This window comes from Tenrec ecaudatus, chromosome 1 (genome assembly GCF_050624435.1).
Source record: "Tenrec ecaudatus isolate mTenEca1 chromosome 1, mTenEca1.hap1, whole genome shotgun sequence".
Classification (NCBI taxonomy): Eukaryota; Metazoa; Chordata; class Mammalia; order Afrosoricida; family Tenrecidae; genus Tenrec; species Tenrec ecaudatus.
In genome coordinates this window covers 246453682-246480723 of record NC_134530.1, presented here as the reverse complement: position 1 = coordinate 246480723, position 27042 = coordinate 246453682, and the positions used below count along the sequence as shown (strand labels likewise).

Sequence of the window (27042 nt, the reverse complement as noted above, 5' to 3'; positions counted from 1 at the left end):
CTCTGTGGACTGGCTGCTCTACTCAGGAACATCATCATCACGGCCTGGTGGGCCAGGCTGTGCTCCACTCTCTCCTCCTGCCCCTTCATCTGCTCCCGTGTGCTCTGATCAAATATGTCCATCTCCCAGAGCTGCAGAGTCAATGTCGTCCTTTGGAAAAAATTCTTTTCGGGGGAGGGGCAGGCATCCACTTAGTTTATGGTTCTGGGGCCAGCCCGATTAGTTTTAATTGCTGTTCTTATGACCATATTCTAGATTTGCCCCCAAATTCGTGTTTAATACAATCAAACCCTAAACCTGCTGCATCGAGTTAATTCTGACCCAGATCAACCCTACCGGGCAGATAGAGCCGCCCGTTGCGGTTTCTGAGGTGGTGCACTTGTATGGGAGAGAGAGCTAAGCAGGCCAAGTCACAGATCATGACACTGCGGCTCCTTATGCCAGCAGGCACTGCCGCCCTCGGTGTTGACTACAGAACAAGGAAATCCTAAATGGATCCATGGCTATTCCTGGCCGCTGAAATAGCTTCATTTAAACTTACACCCGAAAAGGTTATTTCTCACCCCAAGAAAAGGAAACATAAGGATGGTTGGGTTGTCTATTGGTATGTTTTACTTGTAGCTTGTTACGTTCACCATGCCTTTGAATGAGGTGGCGCTAATATAATACGGTGCGGTGGAGGTTCAGATGGAACTCATGGCTCGGCCTTTCAGGGCGGCGGCTCGGGTCACGTTAGAGGAAGGTGTGTTCCTTGTTTGCTCGTAGGTGAACAGTCCCAGGACGGATCTGACTCTTGCCGAACTTCAGGAAATGGCATCTCGCCAGCAGCAGCAGATTGAGGCCCAGCAGCAAATGCTTGCTACCAAGGTAATGTCTTGTTTTAAAAGACCTAGCAGCTAGCTAGGCCACCTCTGATAATGCAGGTGTAAAGCTGTTGACATTCCACCCTGATTTATAAGCCTGTTGGCTCACAGATAAGAGTTGATCTTGTGAACCCAAAGCCACTTTTATATGACAGCTTCTTCCCCTTGGAGTAGCATTTTGTAGAAACGTGTGCATCGAGTGAAAGCCGTAAGTCATTCCAATTGTTCAAGAGCTTCCCGACTTCTGATGTGGAGCAAGATTAACCATGTTGTGTTGGAGAACAGCAAAGCAGGAAGGGCATAAAGAGGCCGCTCTCACCTGAGCGCGAAGGCCTGCTCTGGACTGATCGAGCTGAGTCAGGACTGCGGCAAGAGGGACTGTGAAGTTTACCAGGGCCAGTGCTTGTCCCCGGCTGCTGCCTGGCCCCGGTGCCTTTATTTGGGAACATTGTCCCCCCAAAAACTCACAAGCTAATCTTAGTTTTGTCCTGAGCCTCCCCGTCTTTATCAAAGCAGCCCTGCCGCTTGTTGTCCGGCCCGCGTGTGTCCCAGCAGTCCATGCCCCCATTCCTATTTATAGGACAAGGTACTAGCATTTCCAGAGTCATGCTGCTTCTCAGCTGTTCATGGCGTATGCAGGGGCTTTGTTAAAAATACTCAGATTAAGTAGGTCTGGGATGGGGGTCTGCTTTTCTGTGATTTGAGGTTAGGCGCATAAGTCATGTTACATAGAATGAGGAGCACGGACATATGTTCATATAAAAAGGCTGCCTAGTTCTAACTGTAGGATTCTTGATTTGAAATGATTTCTGCATTCTTTACATGTTTTAAACACGTAGTCCTGAGAAGTCCTTTGATGGTGAGTGATTGGGCTCTGTTCATTTGGGCGACACATTTTAGCATCATAAGATTGACTCTTAGGTTGAGCAGTCATATTTTTCGAAAGGTGTTAAGGCAGTTCTTAAGCTGGTTCGCGTCAGTTGGTGGGTATTGAGAGTATTTCTTAAAGAGTTTACATTTCACTTGTCATCTGATTATCACTTCAGCCTCGTGGAGGCGGGTGTTATTTCTAGGCCCCAGGTTTCAGTGAGGAACCATACCCTGTTTCAGTTATCTGCTGTGGCGGTCACAGAAATACCATCAAGGGGTGGTATTAGCAAGATCATTTTTCTCACCTCGGGGCCTGCTTGCAGGCCGGGCTCCGTGTCGGCTGTGGACGAGGGCCCTTCTCAGAGCCGCTGCTCTCTTACGTGGGGCTTGGTGTTTCCCGCCCCCCACCTCTGCTCGCTCATCAGTGGCCGTCCAGATTTCACACCAACGATGGTACATTTAGCCCCTTTCTTATATCACCTCCTAGCTTTACACACATGCCTTCTTAGCCCTGGCAGCGGTCATGGAAGCTGGATTCCGTCTTCCTGGGGGCTTGCTGGATGTGGCTACCTGTGTTAGACATACTGATTCCTGGATCTTCTCCCTAAGCCAGTGGTTCTCAACCTAATGCTGCGACCCTTTAATACAGTTCCTCAGGTTGTGGTGACCCCCAACCATAAAATTGTTTTCGTTGCTACTTCATTGCTGTCATTTTGCTACTGTTATGAGTCCGGCAACCCCTGTGAAAGGGTCGTTTGACTCCCAAAGGGGGCGCGACCCACAGGTTGAGAACCGCCGCCCTAAGAGCTTCTCCTTAGTTCAGTTGAGGATTGGGCCCAGGAGTGTCACTCTTATGCAATCTTCCTAGGTGCTTCTGATGGCCGCACACCCCCCGGGCAGATGGTGAGGCCAGAACGCAGTGCCAGGCACCCAAGGGCTGCGGCCAGGTTGTTTGCATTGGTGGCAAACCTCTCACGTGCTGGGCACACCTGATGATCGTCTTTCTCTTCAGGAGCAGCGCTTAAAGTTTTTGAAACAACAAGATCAGCGGCAGCAGCAACAAGCTGCCGAACAGGAGAAGCTTAAAAGGCTGAAAGAAATCGCCGAGAGTCAGGAAGCTAAGCTAAAGAAAGTGAGAGCACTTAAGGGCCACGTGGAACAGAAGAGACTAAGCAACGGCAAACTGGGTGAGTTGCTGCTTCCGTACTAAAGTCTGCGTGGTGTGGGAAGACACGCTGGGCTCGTAAGCAAGAAGAAAGATGATGGGACTTTGTAGATAATGTTAGAAGAATGTTTTTGAAACGGGAAGAGTGCGAGCGTTAAAGGCAAACCAAACCACCTTTACTGTCATCGAGTCACACTGGCTCATAGCAGTCCTACGGGAGAGGCTGACAGTAGATGGGGGTAGAAAGTCCAGGCTTGTTCCCGCTGGTTTCAAACGGCTGACCTTGCAGAGTAACCACTGGGCCACCAAGGCTTCTGGGTTACAGGCAGCTGAGGTGAATACTGCCATCGGCACGGTCCTGCAGGCCCAGGGTCTGAGTGGTGCCTGGGTAGGCGCCCAGGCTGTACGGCTGTGTGACGGTGAGCGGGACTCTGCTGGAGGGTAATTGTAACTCTGTGGGTACTTCTGCCAAGGGGCAAAGCTTGGAAGACTTCTTAGACATAGTCAGACCCCTTGAGGGAGGGAGGCACTAGGCCTCTGGGGCATCAGGGACATAGTCCTGGGGACACCAAGGTTAATTGTCATGACTTTGTCCACAAGGACCATATTCTGCATCCTAGTATGGTCATTAGTGACCGGGCTCATAAAAGCTTGTGCGCGACCAGCTAAGGTGCAGCAAGAGGGGAAAACAACGAAGACACATGGGAACAATCCGTCTTATGGACGAATAGAGCCCAAACCAGACTCAGTGCCATCGAGGCCATGCCGACTCACTTGTAGCGACCCGACAGGACAGGACAGAACGGCCCCTGTGGGTTTCCGAGACTGCAGCGCTTCATGGGAGTGAAAAGCCTCATCTTTCTCCCGAGATGGACTGTGTGAACTTTAGTCTCCACGACCCTAAGACCAGAAGAATGAGATGGCGCCCTGCTCCAAGGCACACTGCTCTAAAAGGGACCACATTAGAAATTCCTGCGCAGAGTGAGAGAAAAATGGGGAATGACACCCCCTAGAATCCTAAAACACACCCACTTGGCCTGCTAGTTGGACAGAGACTGGTGCAACCCCTGAGATGAGGGCCTTTTATCTTCAGAAACGAGGTCACCCCCCGGGCTCCAGGGTCACCAAACAGCAGACGGGTACAAGGGGAACGGTAACAGGCGCAAGTGGGCACCACTTAAACTCATCATTGGAAGAACTGGTTTGAGATCAACAGGTGGCATTTACCAAAGGACAGGATTCAGGAGGATGACGAGAGGAGGAGGAACGGAACCAGGAACCCCCCAGCAAGGCAGTGGGATTGAGGGATGGCCGTCAGTGAGTGAGCGGAAGTCAAATAGGTGTGAATTGTTGGATGGGAATCGGATCTGTTCGGTCAATCCGCATGCAATTCACAATCAGAAATTGAAACATATTAAGGGGTGGGGAGTATGACGCCCCCACAGTTCTGATGCTGCTGAGTCCTATGAATTGAAGTCGTTTGTAGAATGTTTTAGAAACGTTTCTACGTTACCTTTGAAAAATGTGGTCTCCCCTTGTCACCTCCCCCAATACTTTTTAAATGAGAAGTGGGCTGGGATTGTGTGTGTGTGTGTGTGTCATTTTTTATGGATTTTATTGTTATTTAAAAAACAAACCAACCCAAAAGCACATCTTTGACAAATACAGGCTGTGGAGGTTCTTAGGAACCCAGACCTAGCTCTGAGGTGTAACTTCCGTCGGCTTTCAGTCATATGTAACAGGCCCCATTTAAACGTGGGACACCTTTGGGGTACCTTCAGAAAATAACGTCGTAGCCACAGTAAGGTCATTCACCGATGAGCTTGCTTCTGCCATGACTGGAGTTTTTCTTTGTGACTCGAATCTGAGAGCATGAGAGAGCTTTTTTCCCCCTCCTTGACCGGAGGTTCTGGTCAAGGCAGGGGTTTTTATTTGCTTAGAGATGTTCATGTTGTTTCACTTGCTTCTAAAAGAAGTAGGCTGGCTTCCGGGCGCCTCTGACAAGTCCCTTTATTCTGATTAGAAAGTTGTTGTAAGGCTTGGTTGCCTCAAAAGAAGTCCTTTCTTGTTCCGATTTTCACGCCGCGTGGCTCTCCACTCTCCCCCAGTGGAGGAAATCGAGCAGATGAACAGCGTGTTCCAGCAGAAGCAGAGGGAGCTGGTCCTGGCCGTGTCCAAGGTGGAGGAGCTCACGAGGCAGCTGGAGATGCTCAAGAACGGCAGGGTCGATGGCCGCCAGGACGGCCAGTCTGCAGTGGCCGAGCTGGATCGCCTCTACAAGGAGCTGCAGGTAACCCTGCGCGACTCACTCCCTAGCAACTTGACTTCCAGCCCCGTGGTTGGCCGGCTGAGCTCAGCCCTGTGGCAGTTCTGTTTCTTACTCATGGCTCACCCCACTGAGTCAGCGTCAGCTCAACAGCCGCTCCCAGCCTCTCAGTCACTTGCTGTCATCCTGTGGCAGAGGAGGACTGCGCACCCAGTCATTGCTGTCCCCGCCCTGTTACCGCTCCCTTCCTCCCTCACTCCCGTCCTCTGTTCCTTCCTTCCTTCCTTCCTTCCTTCCTTCCTTCCTTCCTTCCTTCCTTCCTTCCTTCCTTCCTTTCTCTGTCTCTGTCTCTCTCTCTAACTGAAACCTTTCTTTTAAAATCCAATTATTGTCATTTACTTCCACACTGTGGTTTGGGTAACAGTTCATTCACCAAGCAAATTCGCTTTCCATTCAACAAGTCCACGCCTTTTCATAGCACCGAAGCCCCTCAGTGTCACACACTCTTCCTCTTCCCCTTCCTCCCGGGGCTCCCTCTTTCCTGCCCTTCTTCCTTGCCCGGTTCTGCCTTCAGGGCGTTGTTTGGGGGCAAGTGCTGTCCTTTTGGTGTAGCGGTTACGCCGTCAGCTGCTAACCTAACCGCAAGGTACAGGGTCAATAGTTTGAAACCATCAGCTGCGCCACGGAAGAAAGATAAGGCTTTTCGGACCGCAGGGCCAGTTCTGCCCTGTCCGGTAGGGTCACTGTGAGTCAGAATGGAGCCGATGGCGGTGAGTTCGGTTTCTGTATTCTGCGTTTGTTTGCTCCACTCCGTCGAGGGTCGTCTGCCTTCCTGAGCAGACTGGTGGGCCGTGGTGGCCTGGCACCGTCGAGTTCTTCTGGGTTTCGGTGCTGGAGGCTTTAAGCTCACGTCCATTCATCCTTTGCACTTGTTTCTTTGAGTATTCGAGTTTCTTCATTTCCCCACCTCCGAATGGGAAGGGACTAATAGAAGCATTTTAGATGGCTGTTGGCTAGCTTTTTAGACCCCCCGCCCCCCCCCCCACACACACACACACGCCTCATGACTGATTCTTTGAAATCAGCCCTTTCTTGGAAAAGCCTCTGGGTGAACTTGAACCCCTACCCTGTCAGTTAACCGAGAGTGTAACAGCCCCACACAGGACTCCCGAAAGGGTATAAAGCTGTTCATGTAAGTGGCAGAAGGGATTTGCTTTCGGTTGCTTTTTCCTTTGAGGGGAGGGTCCCTAAGCCCCAAAGAATCCAGACTGAACTTCATAGGTGCTCAGACCGTAAATTCGAGTCGTTTCTCGCAGCTGTCACGTTGGTCTCACACAGATGCGCCTTCCTTTTAAACCCAGGGGAGTCCCGTAGAAGGGCGGACAGGCACTTTCACGTTTTTAGAAATTATATCATGGGTATCCATGCGCTCATCTGAGAAGTTTTGCCTCCTGCTCCTTGGCTAACCCCCCCCACCCCTTCACCCGCTCAGTTAAGAAACAAGTTGAATCAGGAGCAGAACGCCAAGCTGCAGCAGCAGAGAGAGTGCTTGAACAAGCGCAATTCAGAAGTGGCCGTCATGGACAAGCGCGTGAACGAGCTGAGGGACCGGCTGTGGAAGAAGAAGGCAGCGCTCCAGCAGAAGGAGAATGTGCCAGTAAGTGGGCTGGCCGGCCGGGCGCTCCCGGGCGTTGCTAAGCAGGCGCGGAGAAGGGAGGCACTGTCGGGGACCCTGCTGAAGAATCCGCTGCTGTTTCCCGGCTCAGGCCATTGCCCGGGGAGCTGGCGTTTCATTTGAAGACTTGGAGCACAGTATGGGAGAGATTTCGCTGTGAGTGGTTTTGTTTGGGGGAGTCTTAGTAGCTTTGGGCCTAGATCCTGAAGGTGCGTCCTTGACAGCACAAGAACGAGCGGTGCCGACTTCAGAGGCATGACTTCCCGGAGCTCGTCTTGCAGGCCGAGGCGTCCGTAGCCCCTCAGGACCTGTGCTCTGTCTTCCCCAGGTCTCACCTGACGGGACCCCCCCCCAGCAGGCGGGCGCAGCACCCAGCCGCGTGGCTGCCGTGGGCCCCTACATCCAGTCTTCCACCATGCCACGGATGCCCTCGAGGCCGGAGCTCCTGGTGAAGCCCGCCCTGCCGGATGGCACCTTGGCCTCGCAGGCTGCCGAGGGGCTGACGAAAATGCAGACGCTGCCGAACATGAGAGCCGGGGGGGCCGCCGCCCACGCGAAAGGTAAGGCTTGGCGCTTCCAAGCCCGTCCGCTGCCACCCCCACCCTCACCATGAAGGCCACCTCCTCTCGCTCTTCTTTAACGTCTAAAAACCCTTTGTGTTCGCTACTGGTGCAGCGTGTTTCTTTTTCACCCCAGCAAAGCAGTAAGGTATATTAATTTTGCAGTCCTGAGGATTGCCTGGTTAATGAGGAGTTTGGACCGGGTGCTAAGAAAGAACCTGAGGACGTGTCTTTTTGGGTAAAAGGTCCAGCTGTACAAGTTGTCAGGAACGTGAGCGTGTGACTGTTTGGTGGGTGGTCTGTCGGTCTTAAAGGCAGACGCCTTGGGAGGTAAACCGCACCAACACAGCTCCTCGCCTTCTGTGTCTCTGTGTTCTGTGTCGGCCTCGGAGAGCTGGGGAGTGTCCACATGAGAGTTTATAGTGGGAGGACAGAGGGGGAGTTTGGGGGGCAATGCATCCTTTAATGATCTTATCATTCAGTCCCCTGGAAAGAGAAAGTCATCATTTTTTTCTTCTTAACCACTATTGTGTAAAGGGCAGCAAATTAAAAACCCATTCATTATTTTGCTGTGAATAAATACCGTTCTATTGGAAAAGAGTCAGTGCTGCGTCCGTGAAGAATATACAAGCCCGAGCTTTGACAGGAAAACGCCCGTGTAAGAAAAGCCCTCAGTACGCAGGGTGTGTGGCAGTCACGGGTTGAAGGTCAGCACCCCCTTTTGGTTGTGCCCCTCTCGGGGGTGTTGATTAGGCAAGGTACGTGCTGGGCCCGAGTCGGGCTGCATCACGCACCCTCTTCTGTCTGTCAGGGCACCGCTTTCTTACACAGTGAGACTTGTGCCCCTCGCTGGTTAGCTCACTGTTTGCTGATAGAATCCATTTAAAATTGCATGAGTAAGGGGGACATGTTGACTTAGAAATAGGAATCTGGTATACTATCTTCTAAATAAAGGTATTGGAACATTGTTGTGAGTCTGAATTTGGAAGCTGTTTTTCAGAAGTTAAAATTCTTAGAAAGATGAGTCATTAAAAAAACGTCCTAAGAGTACAGGGCTATTTACAGCTGCTTCCCCGAATTCTAGGCTCGAAAATCCACCCGGTCGGCCTTGAGTGGAATCATTCAAATGCAGACCCTTTCAGCCAGAGTCTTGCTCCTGGACCTGCAAGCCCAGGGAGCGCCCCGGAACAAGGTAACGGTGGTCTGTGATGCTCCTGAACATGGTGGACTTTTTGGTCATCTACAGCATTCCCCTTTTAAAAAATCATCTAAGATTGGGGGCTCGTACAACTCTTATCGCAATCCATATATACTTCCATTGTTTCTTGTACATTCGTTGCCATCATCATTCTCAAAACATTTGCTTTCCACTTGAGCCCTTGGTACCAGCTCCTCATTTTTTCCCTCCCTCCCCGCTGCCCTTCCCTCTTGAACCCTTGATAATTTATAAATTATTATTATCTTACACAAAGTGTTCTTAGATGTTGTCATCCTAGCCATTTCCACTCCCCCCACCCCCAGGCCTTCCTCTTTCCACTCACCCAGTCTCCCTGGCCCTCCCTGCTGAGCTGCCCCTCTTTGGTGTGGGGCAAAAGTTTATCTATTTTTAAAGATAGTTTATTTTACAGTGTGCTAAAGCTAGTATTTAGTGTTTGGGGTTTTTTCCCCCCAGGATACCTTTCCTTTAGCTGAGAACTAAGCTAAATTATAGCACTTTTGGCGAATTCTTTTATTGACATATTTTACTCATAGGAGATGCAGTGAATTTGTATGTTTGAGACCTATGGTGGGGGAGGTTAGGAGCAACAGTACTTGTGAGGGGAGTGGAATGTTGTCAGGCAGTTTGAAAGTGAGCGTGATGTTCTGCCTGCAGCTGATGATGGGGAGATCTCGCTGAGGGAGAAGGAGAAGAAAGTTCGTCCCTTCTCCATGTTTGACACGGTAGACCAGTCTGCTGCCCCGCCTGCCTTTGGTGCCTTGAGGAAAAATCAGAGCAGCGAAGATATCCTCCGGGATGCACAGGTATTTCCAGAACACCTGGCTTTGAAGACTCAGTAGCAATTCTTTGTGTGTTCAGGAGGACAGTAGACGGAATGAGTAACAGCATCGTGCTGTTTTTATTTCTGTTGCTTGAATATATTGTGGTCTCGCCTGAGACAAGAATGACTGAAGCAGTTGTTGCTTCTGAGTCATATTTCATGTGATTCCCTAGAAAATGCAGCTACTTCGAAGAACCTGTGTTTGTGCTCCTCACGTATCTTAGTTCTTTGGAATTTGGAGCTAAGATCGTATCAGTGATTTAACGGTGAAGCTTGTGCATCTTTGTACGATACTAGTCTTTGATAACCAGGTTATAGGTGAAGTACTGCAAAATTAGCAAGGTTTCCCCCTCCCCCTTAACTGCAATGGTCTGGACGGAATGGAGTTCTAATGACCAGGAATGCTATTTATTGCCTGGTCTGCCTGTTACCATCAGATGAAGTTTTCATGTGTGCCCGTGTAGCATTGCCTGAATAGGAGGTGGCGGCCAGGAGGGTAGGGGTGGCCCCGCATTCCTAAAGTCCACTACGAAATATGACTTAGTCCAGAGTAAACTAGCTAGCTCTTGAAAGCTTTTCAGAGGTTAGCATTTTTAGCAGGGTGAGAATAAACTGCCGTTTGTGGAACCATAACTGATTTTCCATTATGTGTTACAGGCTATAAATAAAAATGGTGTGAAAGTACCGCCTCCGGTTCCTACCAAACCCAAACAGATTAACTTGCCGTATTTTGGACAAACTAACCCGTCACCATCAGACAGTAAGGCCGATGGCAGCTCTCAGCAGTATTCAGCAGCTGCTGCAACCATGGGAAATAAACCCAAAATGGCAGGACCGCAGCAGCCGAGGGTCCTGCTGTCTCCCAGCATGCCTTCAGCTGGCCAAGACCAAACCCTTTCTCCAGGTTCCAAGCAAGAAAGTCCACCTGCTGCCGCTGTTCGGCCCTTTACCCCTCAGCCTTCCAAGGACACCCTCCTCCCACCCTTCCGGAAGCCACAGACCGTAGCAGCAAGCTCAATATATTCCATGTACACCCAGCATCAGGCTCCTGGGAAAAACTTCCAGCAGGCTGTGCAGAGTGCGTTGACCAAGACACACAGCAGAGGGCCGCACTTCTCGAGTGGTAAGCTGCTGCTGACTCTGACTTTGACCCGCGGAGAGGGCCACGAGGTTTGGGTGAATGGCCAGCAACCAGAGCTGCCAACAAATGGCAAACTGACCCGTGTCTATTTGTGGCTGGTGCCTTTGTTCTAAGAGTTTTGTGTCACTGCGGCGTCTTCCTAATTTCATGCGGAAGAGAGGGCTGGCTGGCAGTCAGCTGCTGCAGCGGGCGCGGAAAGCAGTGGAGGAGGGAAAGGCGGCCCAGTTCTTGAGGGGCTAACAAGAGAGGGGGAGAGAGGAGGGAGGGCGGGAGGCCGGTGCTGGGTCAATTTCCCACTATCAATGTGACCAGATGGTTTTGGAGCTTGGAGAACTGGACAACTGACCTCTGGAGCAGTGGTTCTCAACTGCAAATGCTGCGATCCTTTCATACAGTTCCTCATGTGGTGGTGACCCCCAACCATAACATTACTTTCGTTGCTACTTCATCACTGTAAGTGTGCTACTGTTATGAATCGTAATGTAACTATCTGATATGCAGGATGTATTAGGCGACTCCTGCGAAAGGGTCATTCGGTCCCCCCCCCAAGGGGTCGCGATCCGCAGGCTAGATTAGAGATGCTTTTTTTTAAAAAAACCAACTCTATTATATCTTAAGTCATTCTGTTGAGAGGGCATAGCCACTTACTAAACTTAAAATCATAAAATGATTAACTTCTGCTAAATAGATATATTTGGTAGTATCTTGGTTACTACAGCGCCATGCAGGCTCCTTAAGTTACAATCTGGTTTGCCGGACTCAGATTAAAACCATTGTGCTTCAATTAAAAAATGGCTTTCTGGTCATGAGATAGATAGGTAATTATGAACTAAAATGTTAGCAAGATAGTGATATGCGAAGATAAGCCAACATGGGTTTCTCTAAAATCACAGAGACCCTCATGGAGCAAGAATGTACAAAGACGAGTCTGTTGTCCGGGACCCGTGCTCCAGTGAGGTCTGACCTTCCGAGGGCAGTGTGTGCCTTCCCCGGGGATCCCGCCCCCTTCCAGTCACACCACCTTAGCCTCCAGGGCCACCGACTTCGCTAATTTTGACTGTCCTTGGAGTTTGAGGAACAAAAAGAAGTCTGAAGGGGCAGGCTCGGGGCTGTAGGGTGGGTGGGATAGGGTTTGGCAGTAAAATTCTCGTTAGGACAACCCTTGTTACCCTAAAAGAATGAGCGGGCAGGTGCATTGTCATGTTGGGGTACGACTCCTCAGTGCATCCTTCCTGGTCTTCTCGTGTCCAGTTCTCCATTTGCTCCAAACGCTTTCCGGTTAGCCCCCTGATCATTCTGGGTCCTTTGAGAAAACCTTCTAGAGATAGCTCCTTTGAGGTTCCAAGAACAGTTGCCGTAACCCCCTGAGCTCTCTGCCTTGGATTTAGTTGGCCCAGCAGATCCCTCCAGAAGCCGCTGCTTTGATCAGACCTCATTTCTGAAGGCATTCTCCTATCGAGACTGAGACACGAGCTCTGCCGAGAACACTTGTCCACGGCCGTCGCTCATCACCGACACACGTTTGGCCTAAGCGTGTGCTTGTATGAACAGGAACCCGAGTAGCTTTTTTTTTTTTAACTTATCCTTGGATATGCAACACCTTGCTCTTTTATAAAAAGGCTCTTGATTAAAAACTGCTAATACAATAATCTCAAAATTAGATAGTATTTATATAATCCTAATGTTACAGGGAAGAAGGCTTGGGAAATCAAGTGGTTCTTACTGGTTTTGTGAGCTAACTGATTCCCCACACCGATTGACTTGGATAGGGCGTGCTCAGCTTTAATGGGGTGCATGAGAAGGACCGCCGATCTTCAGTGATTTCAACTGCACCCTCTTGCACCGTTTTACATCTGAACGCTGGGTGCTGCCGATCAATCGTAGGGAGTGGCTTCCGACACTTGGCAGGGACAGCGTTTGCTCTCTTGTTGGGGCCCAAAGCCATGGTGCGTCTTCGTCAGCAGGGGCTTCGGATTCTGTAATCTGTTTGCTATGTGCAAAAGTACAAGTCTTGCTGTGTCTTTTGTTAAATCATTTTAAGCTATTGCTTCGATGGAAGGGCCTCATGTAATTGCTTTAGTTATTGCCCGTTGTATCTCTGCATTGCCAGCGTTGCTGACTTGGCCCACTCATCAGGCGGTTTTTCTTTTCCAATTAGTATATGGCAAGCCTGTCATCGCTGCCGCCCAAAACCAACAGCAGCACCCAGAGAACATTTACGCCAGCCACCAGGGCAAGCCTGCCAGTCCGGAACCCGAGACCGAGCCTGCTGCTGCCGGGCCGGAGAACCACGAGCATGAAAGAATCCCGCGCCCGCTCAGCCCAACCAAGTTGCTGCCTTTCTTGTCGCATCCTTACCGAAACCAGAGCGACGCCGACTTAGAAGCCCTACGCAAGAAACTGTCCAATGCTCCCCGGCCACTGAAAAAGCGCAGCTCTATCACAGAGCCCGAGGGTCCGAATGGGCCAAACATTCAGAAACTTCTGTATCAGCGGACCACCATAGCTGCTATGGAGACCATCTCAGTGCCCTCATACCCGCCCACTAAGCCCACTGCCGGGACTGCGAGCTCCGAGAGCCCCGCCGAGATCCCCAATCCTTACCTGCACGTGGAGCCAGAGAAAGAGGTGGCCCCTCTGGTTCCTGAACAAGTGTCCCCAGAGGAAGCAGGGAGTGCCAGCACCGAGAGCAGTGACATGCCAGCTCCTGCTCCAGGATGCGACTATTTGCCCGAAGGGGTCTCGGACTGCAGCCCGAATCTGCAGATTAACTTAGAGGCACCAAATGCAGACGCCCCCCATCTGCTAGAAGTGTACCTGGAGGAGTACCCCCCGTACCCACCCCCGCCGTACCCATCTGGGGAGGCTGAGGGGCCGGGAGAAGATGCAGTGAGCATGCGCCCGCCCGAGATCACAGGGCAGGTTTCCCTGCCGCCAGTGAGTACTGGGGACGGGGTGTTGTGGTCCTTCCAGGAGCCTGTTGCCTTGTCTGCTCTTCCAGGTGGTCAGCCCTCAACTGGAGACACCAGCAAGAAGTTAACTTCCTGCCAGCTAGACAGAATGGCGTCTGTCCAAGTTGCTTAGAGCAGCAAAAGCATTCTCTAGTTTACCTTCTTATACAATTCCCTGGTGTAGATTGGATCTGTCTTATAAATGCCAGGAAAAGTTGGTATGTTCAGGATAAAGAATGCTTTTGTGTGTCCTTCTCAAAGAAACCGAGTTTTCTTTTCTTAAGTCCCACCCCTGCACCCCTGCTCCCCTGCTGTCTGTTCTGAGCTGATGTGGCACACAGTAGGGAAGCTGTACTGGACTGATCTAGCACAGCTCGGGGATGCCAGCCAGATGGTACCACTAGGCTCAGTCGATTGGTCCCTTGTTTTTCAGACGTCTCCTTTTCTTGCAGTGGGATTTGTTTTGAATGAGCTAGTAAGGTACAACCTTAAGCTTATACTGGTGATACAATTGGAGGGGTGGAGGCAGGGGTGGAGTAACTGGGCTAGAGGTAGTGTGTGCACTGCCTCCGCACCTTCGGCATAGTGGGGAAATCTCTGGACAACATGGCAGTCCCTTGGACTGCTCTCTATAGCGACTTCCAGTTCTGAAATGTTGCCTGTTTGACTTGGGCATGCTTTCCATTCTCTTTCCAAACACCTCCTCAAAGTTTAGCATGCCTCGGAAACAGGTGACCCAACTCCAAAGCTCAAGCTCACTGCCATCGAGTCGATTCTGACCCCGTGTGACCTTTTGGACAGGGTAGAACCGCCCGTGAGTTTCTGATACTTTTCATGGGAGTAGAAAGCCCTTTCTTTCTCTCTTGGAGAAGCTGGTGCTTTCAAACTGCTGACCTTTCGGTTAGCTGCTCAATGTGTAACCATGATGACATCAGGGATCCTTTGAAATAGGTAATAGGAAATAAAAATTCTAGAATATCTTTAAATAAAATCTGCATTTCCCGAGTTGAATTATCAGGTTGTTTTGTTTCAGTAAGCATGAAAAGATGCAGGATCCTTATTGATTAAAAACAACAACAATAAACTAATAGTATTTTATTTTAAAAAAATTTCAGCATTTTTTTAAAGGATAAAATTGCCCAACTTTATACGCTCCATTCTTTGCATTCTTTTGGGTAAGATTGGTATTCAAAGATAGGAGTTGTTCCAAGTTACGTTAGTGTTTGTATTTCTAGGAAACATTCCTTTCAAGTTTCCTGTCGTCAACATCTGAGTAAAGGAAAGGGCTTTGCAGGCAGAGGTCAGCACTTTTAAAGGCCTTTGTGCTTCCTGAACCTTGAGGCCTGTTTCTTTCACGGGACAATCGGAGGCAGCTTGAAGCCGCACTGGCTCGAACCAGTCCACACTCCGCTGCTCCTGGTATTACCCTGCCTCCTGTTTCCTTGGGTCAGGATTTTTTCACACGTCAAAGGAGCAAAATGGAAACAGTAGTTTGTGAGAGTACTGATGCGACTTTGTTTTCTTCTTAGGAAAGTGGCTTTCAGTTGTTTCCTTCTCACCTCCCGTAGAAGGAGGAGCCCTCCTATCTTTCCCAGTCTTTCAAAGTGGGAGCCACGGCCGTCCTTACACCGTCCTGCTCCCCAGTTGTAGCCCCTGCACTTACTTACCGTTTGCACAAAGCCCTCTCCCTAAGAAGCATTTTAGTCAATGCCAACGTTATTCTAAACGATTTTGCGAGCCTTGAAAGCACTGGTTCTCACCCTTCCTCAGGCTGCAACCCTTTCATACAGTTCCTCATGTGGTGCTGACCCCCCCCAACCATAAGATGATTTTCGTTGCTACTTCATCACTGTAATTTTGCTACTGTTATGAAGCAGGCGACCCTGTGGAAAGGGTCATTTGCCCCCCATGCCTCCAAGGGGGTCGCGACCCACAGGTTGAGATCCGCTGCTCTAAAGTTTTTTACTTGGGCGTTTTCTACATTAGAAATAAGTGGAGAGCCGTATGGGTGTTTTGTGACACCCTTGGAAATATTTCCACTTTGATGACATGTTTCAGAAACTTACTTCAGAATGATGGCAGAGCACATGTTTAAATTCTTGGCTTGGTTTTTAGCCTGACTTACTGGAATACAGAAACATATGATGCCCTATGTTTGTATTTGTTTAAGTGGAATTACGTATATAAAATAGTGGTGATACTTCAAGACTGGGACGCTTCTGCTGGGTCCATCATTCTACGAGCGACTTTTCCCTCTGTTGTTACCATGTTGACAACGCTTTCCCGTGAGGAGGCGGCATCTCGGAGTGGAATGGTTAAAAGCACCGACTGCTGAGAATTTGGAGTCTAGCCCTGTCATTTTCTGGCTATGTGCCTGAGTTTCCCCATCTGTAAAGGGGAGATAATAGGGTTTTTTGTGAGGATTAAATGAGTAAGCATTCAATAAACACTAGCCATTGTAATTCTGAGTTGTTCTCTCTCCCAAGTTAAGACTGTGGGATTTGTTATCCTATATGTGATAGGTAATTTAAAGATCATGGCTAGTGTTTCTACTCGACAGAAAGCCAGCCCCTCCTTGCCACACCAGGTGACAGCCATTGTGTATGCTGACGTAAGGTGGTGAGCTGCGTGCTTGGCGGGTCAAACCTACCAGCTGTGTTGGAGAAAGCTGTGCAGGCTCCTTACCCGGGCGCAGGGGGATTGTACGGTGAGCCTGGAGGCTCACTCTGAATGGGGTTCGATGGCAACAGGGTTTGGGTTTTCTTCTGGGCATATGCTAATGTTTCCTGTTGGCCATATTGTATTAGGGCTTCCAAAGTTAACCTTATCCCACTTTGTTACATGAATGTGTTTATGAAGTTTTATTGGGCAGAATACTAGGGCTTGGGTACTTTGTGGACTGTGCTGTGTTAAATGCTTACGCTAGAAAGATTCCTTTCCATCAAACAATGTGCTGCTCCCCATTAGTGTTTGTTGTGACTCTGCTCTGCTGTGTAAGTCAGGATCCTGAATTTCCCACGTGTTTCCTCTCTCACAGGGCAAAAGGACAAACTTACGCAAGACAGGCTCAGAACGGATTGCTCATGGGATGAGGGTGAAATTCAACCCTCTGGCTTTACTTCTAGATTCATCTTTGGAAGGAGAATTTGATCTTGTGCAGAGAATTATATATGAGGTACAATTATAATTGAGTTTTTTTAAAGAAGGCCCTATGTTTTAAGTATCTCATAGAAAACCATTCAGGAGAAGCTGCATTTTAAATAGTTTTCTTTTGGAGGATTGGCTTGGAGTAGCGCATCGCTTATGCATATTCCCAAGCAGACGGTTCTATTTTAAAGGTGTAGTGACACGCATTTTGACAGCGCAGAGTGCAATCCCCCCTGCAGGCTCTCTGGCGTACCTTTCTTTCTTAGGAAGATGGCCAGCTCATTGTAAAACGCTCCTATTTAGACTTGTGCTGTGGAGTTTGAAATTACAGGTGTGGCCCTACTTTTCAGAAGCCTGCTATTTAAAATATTTTTAGTTGCCCTTTTTTTTCCTTCCCACGGGAGATGTAGATTCTACTTAAAAGCTAATTTGTGGTAGGAAGCTGGGAGGGTAAACTAACAGGGATGACTTTCAGAAGATCATGCCTGGCATGGCCATTCAATTAAAAATAAAACCAACTTTTTTTATAGTGAGCACCTACTTAACGTGGCTCTTCTGTCTACTCCAAAAACAAACAAAAAATTTTTTGGCGGGGGACAGCTTTCTTGGCTCCCGTAGATTTTAAATATGATTAAAAAAGAAATCTTGTGTTCTTTTGACCATAAGGAGCCAGTTCAGATGACAAGAAATGCGATGATGCTCACTTTTCTCATTCCTGTTGCAGGTTGACGACCCAAGCCTGCCCAATGATGAGGGCATCACGGCCCTTCATAATGCTGTGTGCGCGGGCCACACCGAGATTGTCAAGTTCCTGGTACAGTTTGGTGTGAATGTCAATGCTGCCGATAGTGACGGATGGTGAGATGGCTTACTAACCCCATCAGACTTTGGGTGTGCACATCAGCTCGGTGTCAGCATTGTTGGGGGCGATTGGAGGGCCGAGAAGCCCGTCGCTGCATGTTCTCGGGCTGCTGTGTAATCCAGCTGTAGTAACGTGGCGTACCGCTTACCTTCATGAGTTTGGAAAAAGTTCGTGGCTGTTGTTAGGTGCCATCGAGTTGGTTACGACCCATAGTGACCCCGTACACAACAGAACAAAACACCACGGTTCCTGTGCCTGAGCCCATTGTGGGCGCTGCCGTGCCAGTCCATCCTGGAGGGCCTTCCTCGCTTTTGCTGCCCCTCCACTGTACTGAGCATGATGTCCTTTTCTAGGGACTGGAATGCAGTAGTTAAATGATTTTTTAAATAGGGAAGGAAAAAAAAATAGGGAAGGAAATAATGTTCATAGTTAATTAGTGTCCTTCTGCAGATTTGACAAGGGCTGATTTACTTTACACTTTTATGGCCTGCTTTTCTCTTACCACGAAAAACAGTTATTATGCAGCAGCATTTTCATATGTGTATATATATATGTGTGTGTGTGTGTATATAGATTGCATAAGTGCACATACTCAGGTTTAAAATAGCCTCATTATTCCATCAAGTGTGTCACACCCATTTGCTGTGACCCCGTCTTAGACAGCATCTGTTCATTATTCTCCAATTTAGTTGTTGCTATAAGACTTGGAGGACATTTTGCCTGCTTTTTAAAAAACTTATATTGACAAAAATAAAGTGCGTCCACTATGGAAATGTAGGAAAAGGAGGGAAACAAGCCACCTGCTCTCCTACAGTCTAGAAGTGAACACCATTGGCATTTTAAATGTCTCCTGCACGCTCTTTTTTCGCCCACGGCAAACACGTCGTCGAGTTTACCATAGGAACATTTTGTAGCCTCACTTTCTGCTTTAGCAAAGCATAAGCAAAACATATTCTAAATGTGTTTTATTGTTCTTGCGTCTCTAATATTAGGAACATAGACTGCTGCTTATAATTTTCACTAGTAAAAGCCAGGCCGTGAAAACGTGTGTAATTATCGTCCCCAGACCACTAAGAGTAGGGTCTGGCCTGGGGCTGGGCTCGACTTTCACTTCAGATATTCCTGACACTAGGATTTTTTGACGAGCTTGCGGTTTTTCTAGGAATGCGAAAAGAACAGTGAACATCTTCATGGCTGAAATCTTCTAGCACTTAGTTCTTTTTTCCCTCCGAATATGTTGAAGAACTAGGCAGTGCAGACTCTCTGTGTAGCACGCCACCCCCTGCTGCTGCCTGTGGCCATTGAGCCGGCTGTGCCTACTCCGTACCAGAGTAGAACTTGTCCAGGGTTTCCAAGGCCTGGATTGTGAGAAGTGGCCATCCGAGTAATAAGCCCTTCAAATGCTAGTTGGAATATGTCCCTGTTTACGGCACTGACAGAGGGTGCTCCCAAAGGGACTTGACATACAGCAGACTGGGTGGGGAGCCAGTGAAGTCAGGTTGACCTTGACTTCTGATGGGCAGGACTCAGCTCTAGTGTTCTTTATAACTTCCAACCCCACCCTTTTAATGAAAGCACTCAGCGCTTGGTTTGCCAAGTTTTCTTCCTCTTAAAAGCATGGGAAGAGGGGACAAGGAGAGAACCTGTCTCAACACACTTCAGGGCCTGATGAGCATTCTCAGACCCACCTTCTGGGCCCCGGGCATTGGGACAGACTTTTCTGACATCTAAACATTGGATCTGGAGTCATTTCTAAAACAGCTCATTCGAAAGCATTTGAAACGCCGGGGAAGACTTCCTTTGTTGGGATTCATAGGCTCCTGTGAAGGAGCCCTGGTGGTGTAGTGGTTATACATTGGACTGCAATACACATAGTTGGCAGTTCGAAACCAGTGGCCGCACCAAGGGAGCAGCACTCAGAGTCTCGGAAACCCACAGGGGTCTCTATGAGTTAGCATTAATTTTTTAGGGGGCGGGGGGTTAACCAGTTGCTTACGATAGACCCAAATGTGTGTATTTTAAAGTCACTTTTCTAGCTTGGATAAAATTGAGAATCTGTACAATGAAATGTATTTCCGTTTGTATTTGTAACAATAGGTGCACACGGCAATTCCTGTGTGGACTTTAATGCCTTTAGACTTGGTGCTGATAGAGGGCTGTCCAGGGCGCCTGGCAGGAGTGGAGGCCTCTGATGTAAAGGACGGTCTGGTAGTGAGGACGTCTTGGCGTCCGTGCTCCGGACTGTAGACCTGCACTTACTGCTGGGCCTCCCGGTCTTTGTAATAATTGCAGACGTTCGGCCCTGTCCGCCAGCCTGTGTGACCCAACCTTGGTGGCTGTAGCTCATCCTTTGATGAGTTCAAGTATTCTTGTTAACTCACAGGTTCCCAAACTTATTTGGCTACCACCTCTCCTCAGGGGGGGGGGGGGGGATCCTCAGCACCCCTGGCCATGAAAAACCATTGTCGTGTAGCCCACAAGCCAGGATAAAGTGTAGGCATCTGCTCTCACCGCGTCCACAGCCCCGGACCACAGCATGGCCCACTCCCGGAGCCACTGGCCTAAGCGCTTAGGAAGCAACCGTAACAACGTAGCAACGGTTGACGTTTTCCCAGGCAGCCATAGAAGAGGTGCCCTTAACACTGGGCCTGTGGGTCTGTAGGAAACCGGGTGACAGGCAAATTACGTTCCCGCCAACGGCCAGTTTCCACATGTAAGGTTCAGTGAGCGACGCTGGTTCCATTCAAGTTGTGCTGCCCTGACCGGCCTCCGGTTTTGAGCCGTTTCCCCACCATTGACACACGCACCCACTGCCCTCAAGTCCCTGTGTCATCTATGGGGCGGCTGCTCTGTCCGGTCCCACGCGGGCAGGTCTTCACACCCCACCGTGCTCCAGGCCAGCGTGCCGTCCTACTCGGGCTAGCCTACTGGCCGATGTTCCGGCCGCCTCGGGGGCTCTTTGTGGGCACAGGTGGGAGCAGGGTTCTTTGCAGCAGGTGCCGTCCGCGCGATAGCAACCGCCCTGGCTTGTGTCGCCTTTCCTTCCCCAGGACCCCCCTGCACTGCGCGGCCTCGTGTAACAACGTCCAGGTGTGCAAGTTCCTGGTGGAGTCCGGAGCGGCCGTGTTCGCCATGACCTACAGCGACCTGCAGACTGCGGCCGACAAGTGCGAGGAGATGGAGGAGGGCTACCCGCAGTGCTCCCAGTTCCTCTATGGTACGTGCCTGTGGGATCGGGGCGCACCGGCGCCCGAGGCTGTCACCGCACAAGCATTTTTGTTGTTCAGAATCAATCTTTTGTGTTAGGAATCGAAAGCAGAGCCGCCTCGGCCGTAAATATGAATGCGGCTTTTGTGCTCCCGCCTAGAACTGGCCACTGTCGGGGCCGGCCCGCGCGGCACAAAGGACAGTGGATGCCGCCTCTGGCTTCGTGTGCTGCTGCCTTTCGGCCACCAGCAGCAGCTCCTCTGCCGGCTTCCCAAAGTTCCCAGAGATGACCCGTCATCTGGGAATTCCAACTTTCCGCCAGGTTCTTGAAGCCCCCTTCCCAGGTGATTCTCGGAAATGCAGGGCCACGCTTCAGAACCCAGGGGCTCAGGCTTTCCTGGCAAGGCAAACTTGTTACGCGTTGCTCTTTGGGTTTCCTGGTTTTGATTCATGGTCTGGTGGATCACATCAGCTCCAACCCGGAGAAAGGGGCTTCAGTTCTGGACTGGCTGTCTGCCTTCATTTTTCTTTTATTGGAAGGCCGAGAGGTAAGGGTAGCTAACGCCGGGGCTCTGCCTCTGGAACCCCGTTTTCAGGCTTGGGGCAGGAAGGGAGAGAGCCCAGCAGGACGCACAACCACCGCTTCACCGGCCTCAGCTGTCGGTTCTTGTTGTTGATGTGGATGACGGCTGCTCAAGCTCTGAGCTCGATATTTGATGCCTTACAGCTTGGTCTCAGTGGTGGAATTTAAAATGTAACAGCTGGTCTGGTTTGCTGCCCCAATGACCATTTTAAGTATAACAAACCAATAGTGGGTGGATGGGGGCGGTAAATGAGCTGATACCAAGGGTTCAAGTAGAAAGAAAATGATGATGGCAACAGATGAACAAATGTGCTTGACACAGTGGATGGATGGATTGTGATGAGAGCTGTATGAGCCCCCAATAAAATTAGTTAATAGCAAATGAACCAATAGATCGAAAAGTAGTTTATTATTTCATATAGTTAATGTCCAAATAAGAACAAAAGAGGTACACAAAACTAGATTATGTTACAAGAAAGATTTTTAATGTAGTAAGGAAGAGAATATTAAATAATACACGACAAAAGGCAATAAGACTGTCTTTTAAGGTTTTTCCATATTGCTTTTTTATTTTTATTTTTTTTTATTTTAACAGTTTATTGGGGCTCATACAATTCTTTTCACAGTTCATACATATACATACATCAATTGTATAAAGCACATCTGCACAGTCTTTGCCCTAATCATTTTTTTCTCTTTTCTTCTTTTACATTTTATTAGGGACTCAAACAAATCTTATCACCATCCATACATATACATACATCAATTGTATAAAGCACATCCATACATTCCCTGCCCCAATCATTCTCAAGGCATTTGCTCTCCACTTAAGCCCCTTGCATCAGGTCCTCTTTTTTTTTCCCCTCCCTCCCCTTTCCCCCCTCCCTCATATTCCATATTGCTTTTTTAAAAATATATAAGTTTTAAGAAATCATTTTATTGGAGGCTTACAGCTCTTGTAACAATCCATACGTCAATTGTCTCAAGCACATTTGTACATATGCTTCCACCATCATTTCCCAAACATTTTCTTTCTACTTGAGCCCTTGGTATCAGCTCCTCATTTCTACCCCCCCTCATAAATCCTTGATCATTTATAAGTTATTTTTATTTTCATATTTTACACCATCCACTGTCTCCCTTCACCCACATTTCTGTTATTTGTCCCCCTGGGAGGGGTGGGTTTTGTATGTCGATCATTGAAACTGATTCCCTATTTCTCCCCCTACCTTCCCCCTACCCTCATGGTATCCATACTCCCATTATTGGCCCTGAGAGGTTTATCTGTCCTGGACTCTGTGTGTCCGAGAGCTCTTACCTGTACCAGTGTACATGCCCTGGTCTAGCCAGATTTGTAAGGTAGAATTGGGATCATGACAGTGGGGGGGGAAGCATCAAAGAACTGGAAGAATGTTGTGTGTTTTGTCGGTGCTGTGTTGCACCCTGCTGGCTCATCCCTTCCTTGTGACCCTTCTGTGAGGTGTTGTCCAATTGTCTGCAGATGGATTTAGGATCTCCATTCCAACTCCCCTTGTTCACATTGAAATGGCTGGTTGTTTTGGGTCTTCTGATCCCTATACCCAATCCCATCAACACCTCCTGATCACACAGGCTGGTGCGCTTCTTCCATGTGGGCTTTGTTACTTCCCTGCTAGATAGCCCCTTGTTTAACTTCAAGCCTTTAAGACCTTACATGCTATATCTTATAATAGCCGGGTACCATCAGCTTTCTTCAACACATTAGCTGATGCACCCATTTTGTCTTCAGCAATTATGTTGGAAAGGTGAGCATCACAGAATTCTAGATTATTAAAATACAGTGTTCTTGCATTGAGGGGGGACTTGAGTAGAGGCCCAATGTCTGTCTGCTACATTATTGCTTACCCTGTAAATATATGTCCATAGACCTATAGCTCTATCATTAAATATTAATATATTTACATATATACATGACTATATTTATACCTCTATAAATGTCTTGCCTCCTACTTCTTTCCTCTGTTTCCTTTTACTTTGCTCCTGACCCACTATCACGTTCGACCTTCTTTCGGCTCTGCACTTCCTCTCAGCTACACTGCACTTGATCAAACCCCGCCAGGCGTTCTATGCTGTCCTTGACATCAATTTTAGATCTCCCGGTGTTCCTTTGTCTCTGGGTTTGTTGGCTCCCCGCTTCTTCCTCCCACCACCCCCCAACCTCCTCCTCTCTCCTGTCTTCCTGGAACTGTCGGCCCCGTTGTTTTCTCCTCAGCATTGTGTAGCCTGCCTGTCTTATATGGCTACACATGGGGTGTGTGAAGAAAGCCTATGAATAGTTCCAGTCTGTTTGCTGGCCCTTATGAATGTTTACCCATTGGGTCTGATGCAGTGCCAAGCTCTGCCCTCCCATGTCCAGTCTGTTTTCAGAATTCCTTGGGGACTTTGTTGCTTTGCTCCCCTTGCTGCTCTGTTGCCCTCTTCATTTTGTACCTGTGTGTGTGTCAGACCGGGCACAATTGGAGCACATCCCCACCCCCCGCACCCCCAGCACTGTGGGTCAGTAAGGGATCTGTGGTAAGCACTGTGGGTCTCTGTGCATTGACTGCTCTGAATGGGAATGTCCTCGAAACTTGGAGGGCCAGGATTCTGTCCGCTCTCTCTTTTTCTCCTTCCCGCTTAGTTTGCTCCCGTGTGGTCTGGGCAGACCTGCCACTCTCCCTGGCTTTGTCTTCTGTGCTGTAGTGCATTCTTCTGGGGAGGGGTGTCGAAGTCCCTGGGACTGGGGCTGGCCTACCTCGCTGACCTCTTCGTTGCTCACGGCTTTATGCCAGCATGGTCCTCTTCAGGCTAGGTGCACCAGGTTGAGGTCTGGTCCCTCTCTCCCTTTCCTGAACCCCCACTCAGTCTCCTGATCAGTGAGTTTACAGATGGCCGTGGAGCTCTTGATGCAAACTGCTTACCTGGGTGCCATCCTGCCGGAAGTCCTTCAGATTGCTTCTTGAGTAGCATCCTCAGCTGTTGGATTTATCGTTAACCGGCTTCGCTGTAGGAGTGGGATCCCGTTCCTTTAGAGGCAGGCCAGTCAGACAACAGTCAGTGTGTTTGCTGTTACAAACAGGCGACTTCTCTTCTCTGAACAGATTATGTTCATCTTTGCAAAACCCCTTTCTGCGTCTGCTGACCTTACAGCAATTATTCTCACAATAGTTTTAGCTCTTTGAACACTTTCAGGAATTGCATATTTCACTCCTAATATCTCGTGAGAATCTGGCATGTAACAAAGCTGAAAGGAACGATAATGCGTCATACTCTACTTGCTTGGCACTTTTTCTCTGTTACATGTTTGTTTACTGAAGTGATTTGTTTACTGAAGTGACAAACTCAAGGGAGTAAAAATGTAGTATTTCATCAAAAGTATAACATTTTATGAAATGAATAAATATTGCAAGCATAGTTCCACCTAATTTTTCATATCCATGGCCAGAATGAACATTACTACGGGCACTTAGAATTCACTGTTGGTTACGTGAGCATTCAAGGAGACTGAGGAAGGTAAACTGATTTCCACATTGGGTGGCTGCCCAGCCGCCCACCTTAGTGAGAACCCCGATTTCAAGTGCCATTTTAACAACCGGTGTGCCAAAATCAACAAAAAATTAGTATCGGTTCTGCGGAACTGGCAGAATCCCGCCATTGATTGGCTTTCTTGAGCTATATTTAATATGGAATATTTAAATATACAGCCAAGCTGGTACAGTGGTTAAGCATTTAGGTGCTGCGTTAGTTTGGGTTGACTAGGGAAACAAGTCCAGAGGCATTCATAAATGTGTGAGAGAGCTTTATATCCAAGAGTAGTTGTATATTAAGAAAACATCCCAGCCCAGTCCAGATCAAGCCCACAAGTCTAATATTGGCCCATATGCCTGTTACTAGTCTAGAAAGTCCTCTTCAGACTCATGTAATGATGCCAAATGCAGGAAGATCACAGGCCAGTGTGTTAAGTCTTGTGGATCCAGTGGTGCTAGAAGCGCCTCCAGGGCTCTGGCTGCCATCAGCACGGTTCCATGTGTCTTGTCAGCAGGAAGACCAAGGCAGAGAGATAGTCTTGCCCACCTCCAGGGGGAAAAAGGAAGTTCCCAGAATCCTCATGAGATTGCCACGCCCACACAGTGGCATCATTGGCTATGGCCCAATTGACAGGCTAGACTCCACCCCTTCACTCAGAATACCCTCAAGTTGACATGAGGTCATGTAACTACCACAGGTAGTTGACACCCATGAAGGGTATAGCCTAGAACATTCTAAGGGGCATTATTTTCTGTCCTTTGACCCTTGGTAGCTTTAGTTTGTATTTCTCTGATGACCAACGACCTTGAACATGCTTCTGGTCCCTTTCTGCAGTTCTTACTATGGTAAGCAGCTGAGTAATGAAAATTTTCTCCAATTCCTCAAGGTTTCTTGGAAATGGGATTCAAGTTGTTTTAAGGATGGCAAAGTATCCAGGATATCTCTCCTCCCTCTTCCCTGATCTCATCCCTGAGAGATACCGCGTTGGCCAGGCTTCGCACACCCCATTTAAATAGGAACACTGGAAAGAACATCCCCATTAGTGGGAACCCAGCCCTGAGACCGGCAGAGCCTTCTCTTGGCAATGTTTAATTCCATTTCTTTAATATCGCACAGATTTCTCCTAGCTATGTCAGTCGTTGGTGTAGGAATAAGAAGTTTGTGAATGGATGGTGTAGCACTCACACAAGTTGAAAACTATGCATGTCAGAAAGCGAGGGGCTGTTCGCCTGGCTTTTTTATTTATAATTGTGGGAATAATAATGAACTCTGAATACGAATTCAAGCGTTTATTGGCTCATTCCTTAACTACTCAGTTTTCTTTCTGTTGCCTGATAGTTGCTGATTGTTATTGTTTATGCGCATCGTCCTTGTAGGATTAAAAACAACAATGCCATAGCAGGGGCGGGGAATCTTTTCTGTCGAGGACCATTTGGGTATTTACAGCATCATTTGAGAACCACACAAAATTCGCATCTTAAGAGTTAGCCTGCCATATTCGGTCAAACATTTAAAGAACGCTTACCTAATGTAATGGCTAGAACTGCTGCCCATTGATAAGGTAGGTGTGTGATGTTAGCTGGTATTGATGATTTCAATGCAGCAGTGGCTGCATGTGTCTGTCTCCTCCCCCATTCGACCCCCTGCAATTAGAGTAGAGCGGGGTTGTCAAACTGGGGGTCCCTGGGCCACACGCGGCCCCCACAGTAATTTTTTGTGGCCTGCGATACTCTGAAATAAAATGAAAATAGAAAAATTGTTATGAAGAAAATAGCGCTTAGGGGAGATGGAGGCAATATCGCCCACACAATTCCCTCGTTAACCCTCTAACACTGCAGACAAGTACACACGTGGCTCAGTGCCTTCCTGGGGCCTGTGGACGTGCATGAGCAGGCTGACTCAGTTCCGGCAACGTTTGGACGCAGTATGTCTGCCACCCTGTGTCACGTATGTAACCAGATCCCCATAGTGAAAAGGTTACAAAGAGCAGTCTGGGTTGCACTGTTACGAATCACACCTAGCAGCAGCGCTAGTTCACTTTTTAGCGGGAAGCCATTAGGATTGCGCATCACGCTTGTCAGCTGTCCAACATTGTGTGTTTTTCATTAGTGACTGTTACATTTTCCGGTCACAACGTAAGAGGTAAGTGAAAACTAGTAGGAGGAAA

At 48.7% G+C, this 27042-nt stretch overlaps 1 protein-coding gene across 2 annotated transcripts in view; it reads left to right on the top strand.

The window, feature by feature from the left end:
• The window catches only part of TP53BP2 (tumor protein p53 binding protein 2), an 83553-nt gene that overhangs the window by 51721 nt on the left and 4790 nt on the right, over nucleotides 1-27042 (top strand). For both annotated transcript variants that reach the window (XM_075530636.1, XM_075530646.1), the window contains 12 exons: nucleotides 766-867; nucleotides 2746-2920; nucleotides 5007-5188; nucleotides 6657-6821; nucleotides 7168-7399; nucleotides 8484-8591; nucleotides 9273-9421; nucleotides 10096-10561; nucleotides 12738-13516; nucleotides 16568-16705; nucleotides 17402-17535; nucleotides 20590-20756. In XM_075530636.1, coding sequence (XP_075386751.1) covers nucleotides 766-867; nucleotides 2746-2920; nucleotides 5007-5188; nucleotides 6657-6821; nucleotides 7168-7399; nucleotides 8484-8591; nucleotides 9273-9421; nucleotides 10096-10561; nucleotides 12738-13516; nucleotides 16568-16705; nucleotides 17402-17535; nucleotides 20590-20756 — 2797 coding nt within the window. The remainder of the gene's footprint in view (nucleotides 1-765; nucleotides 868-2745; nucleotides 2921-5006; nucleotides 5189-6656; nucleotides 6822-7167; nucleotides 7400-8483; nucleotides 8592-9272; nucleotides 9422-10095; nucleotides 10562-12737; nucleotides 13517-16567; nucleotides 16706-17401; nucleotides 17536-20589; nucleotides 20757-27042) is intronic.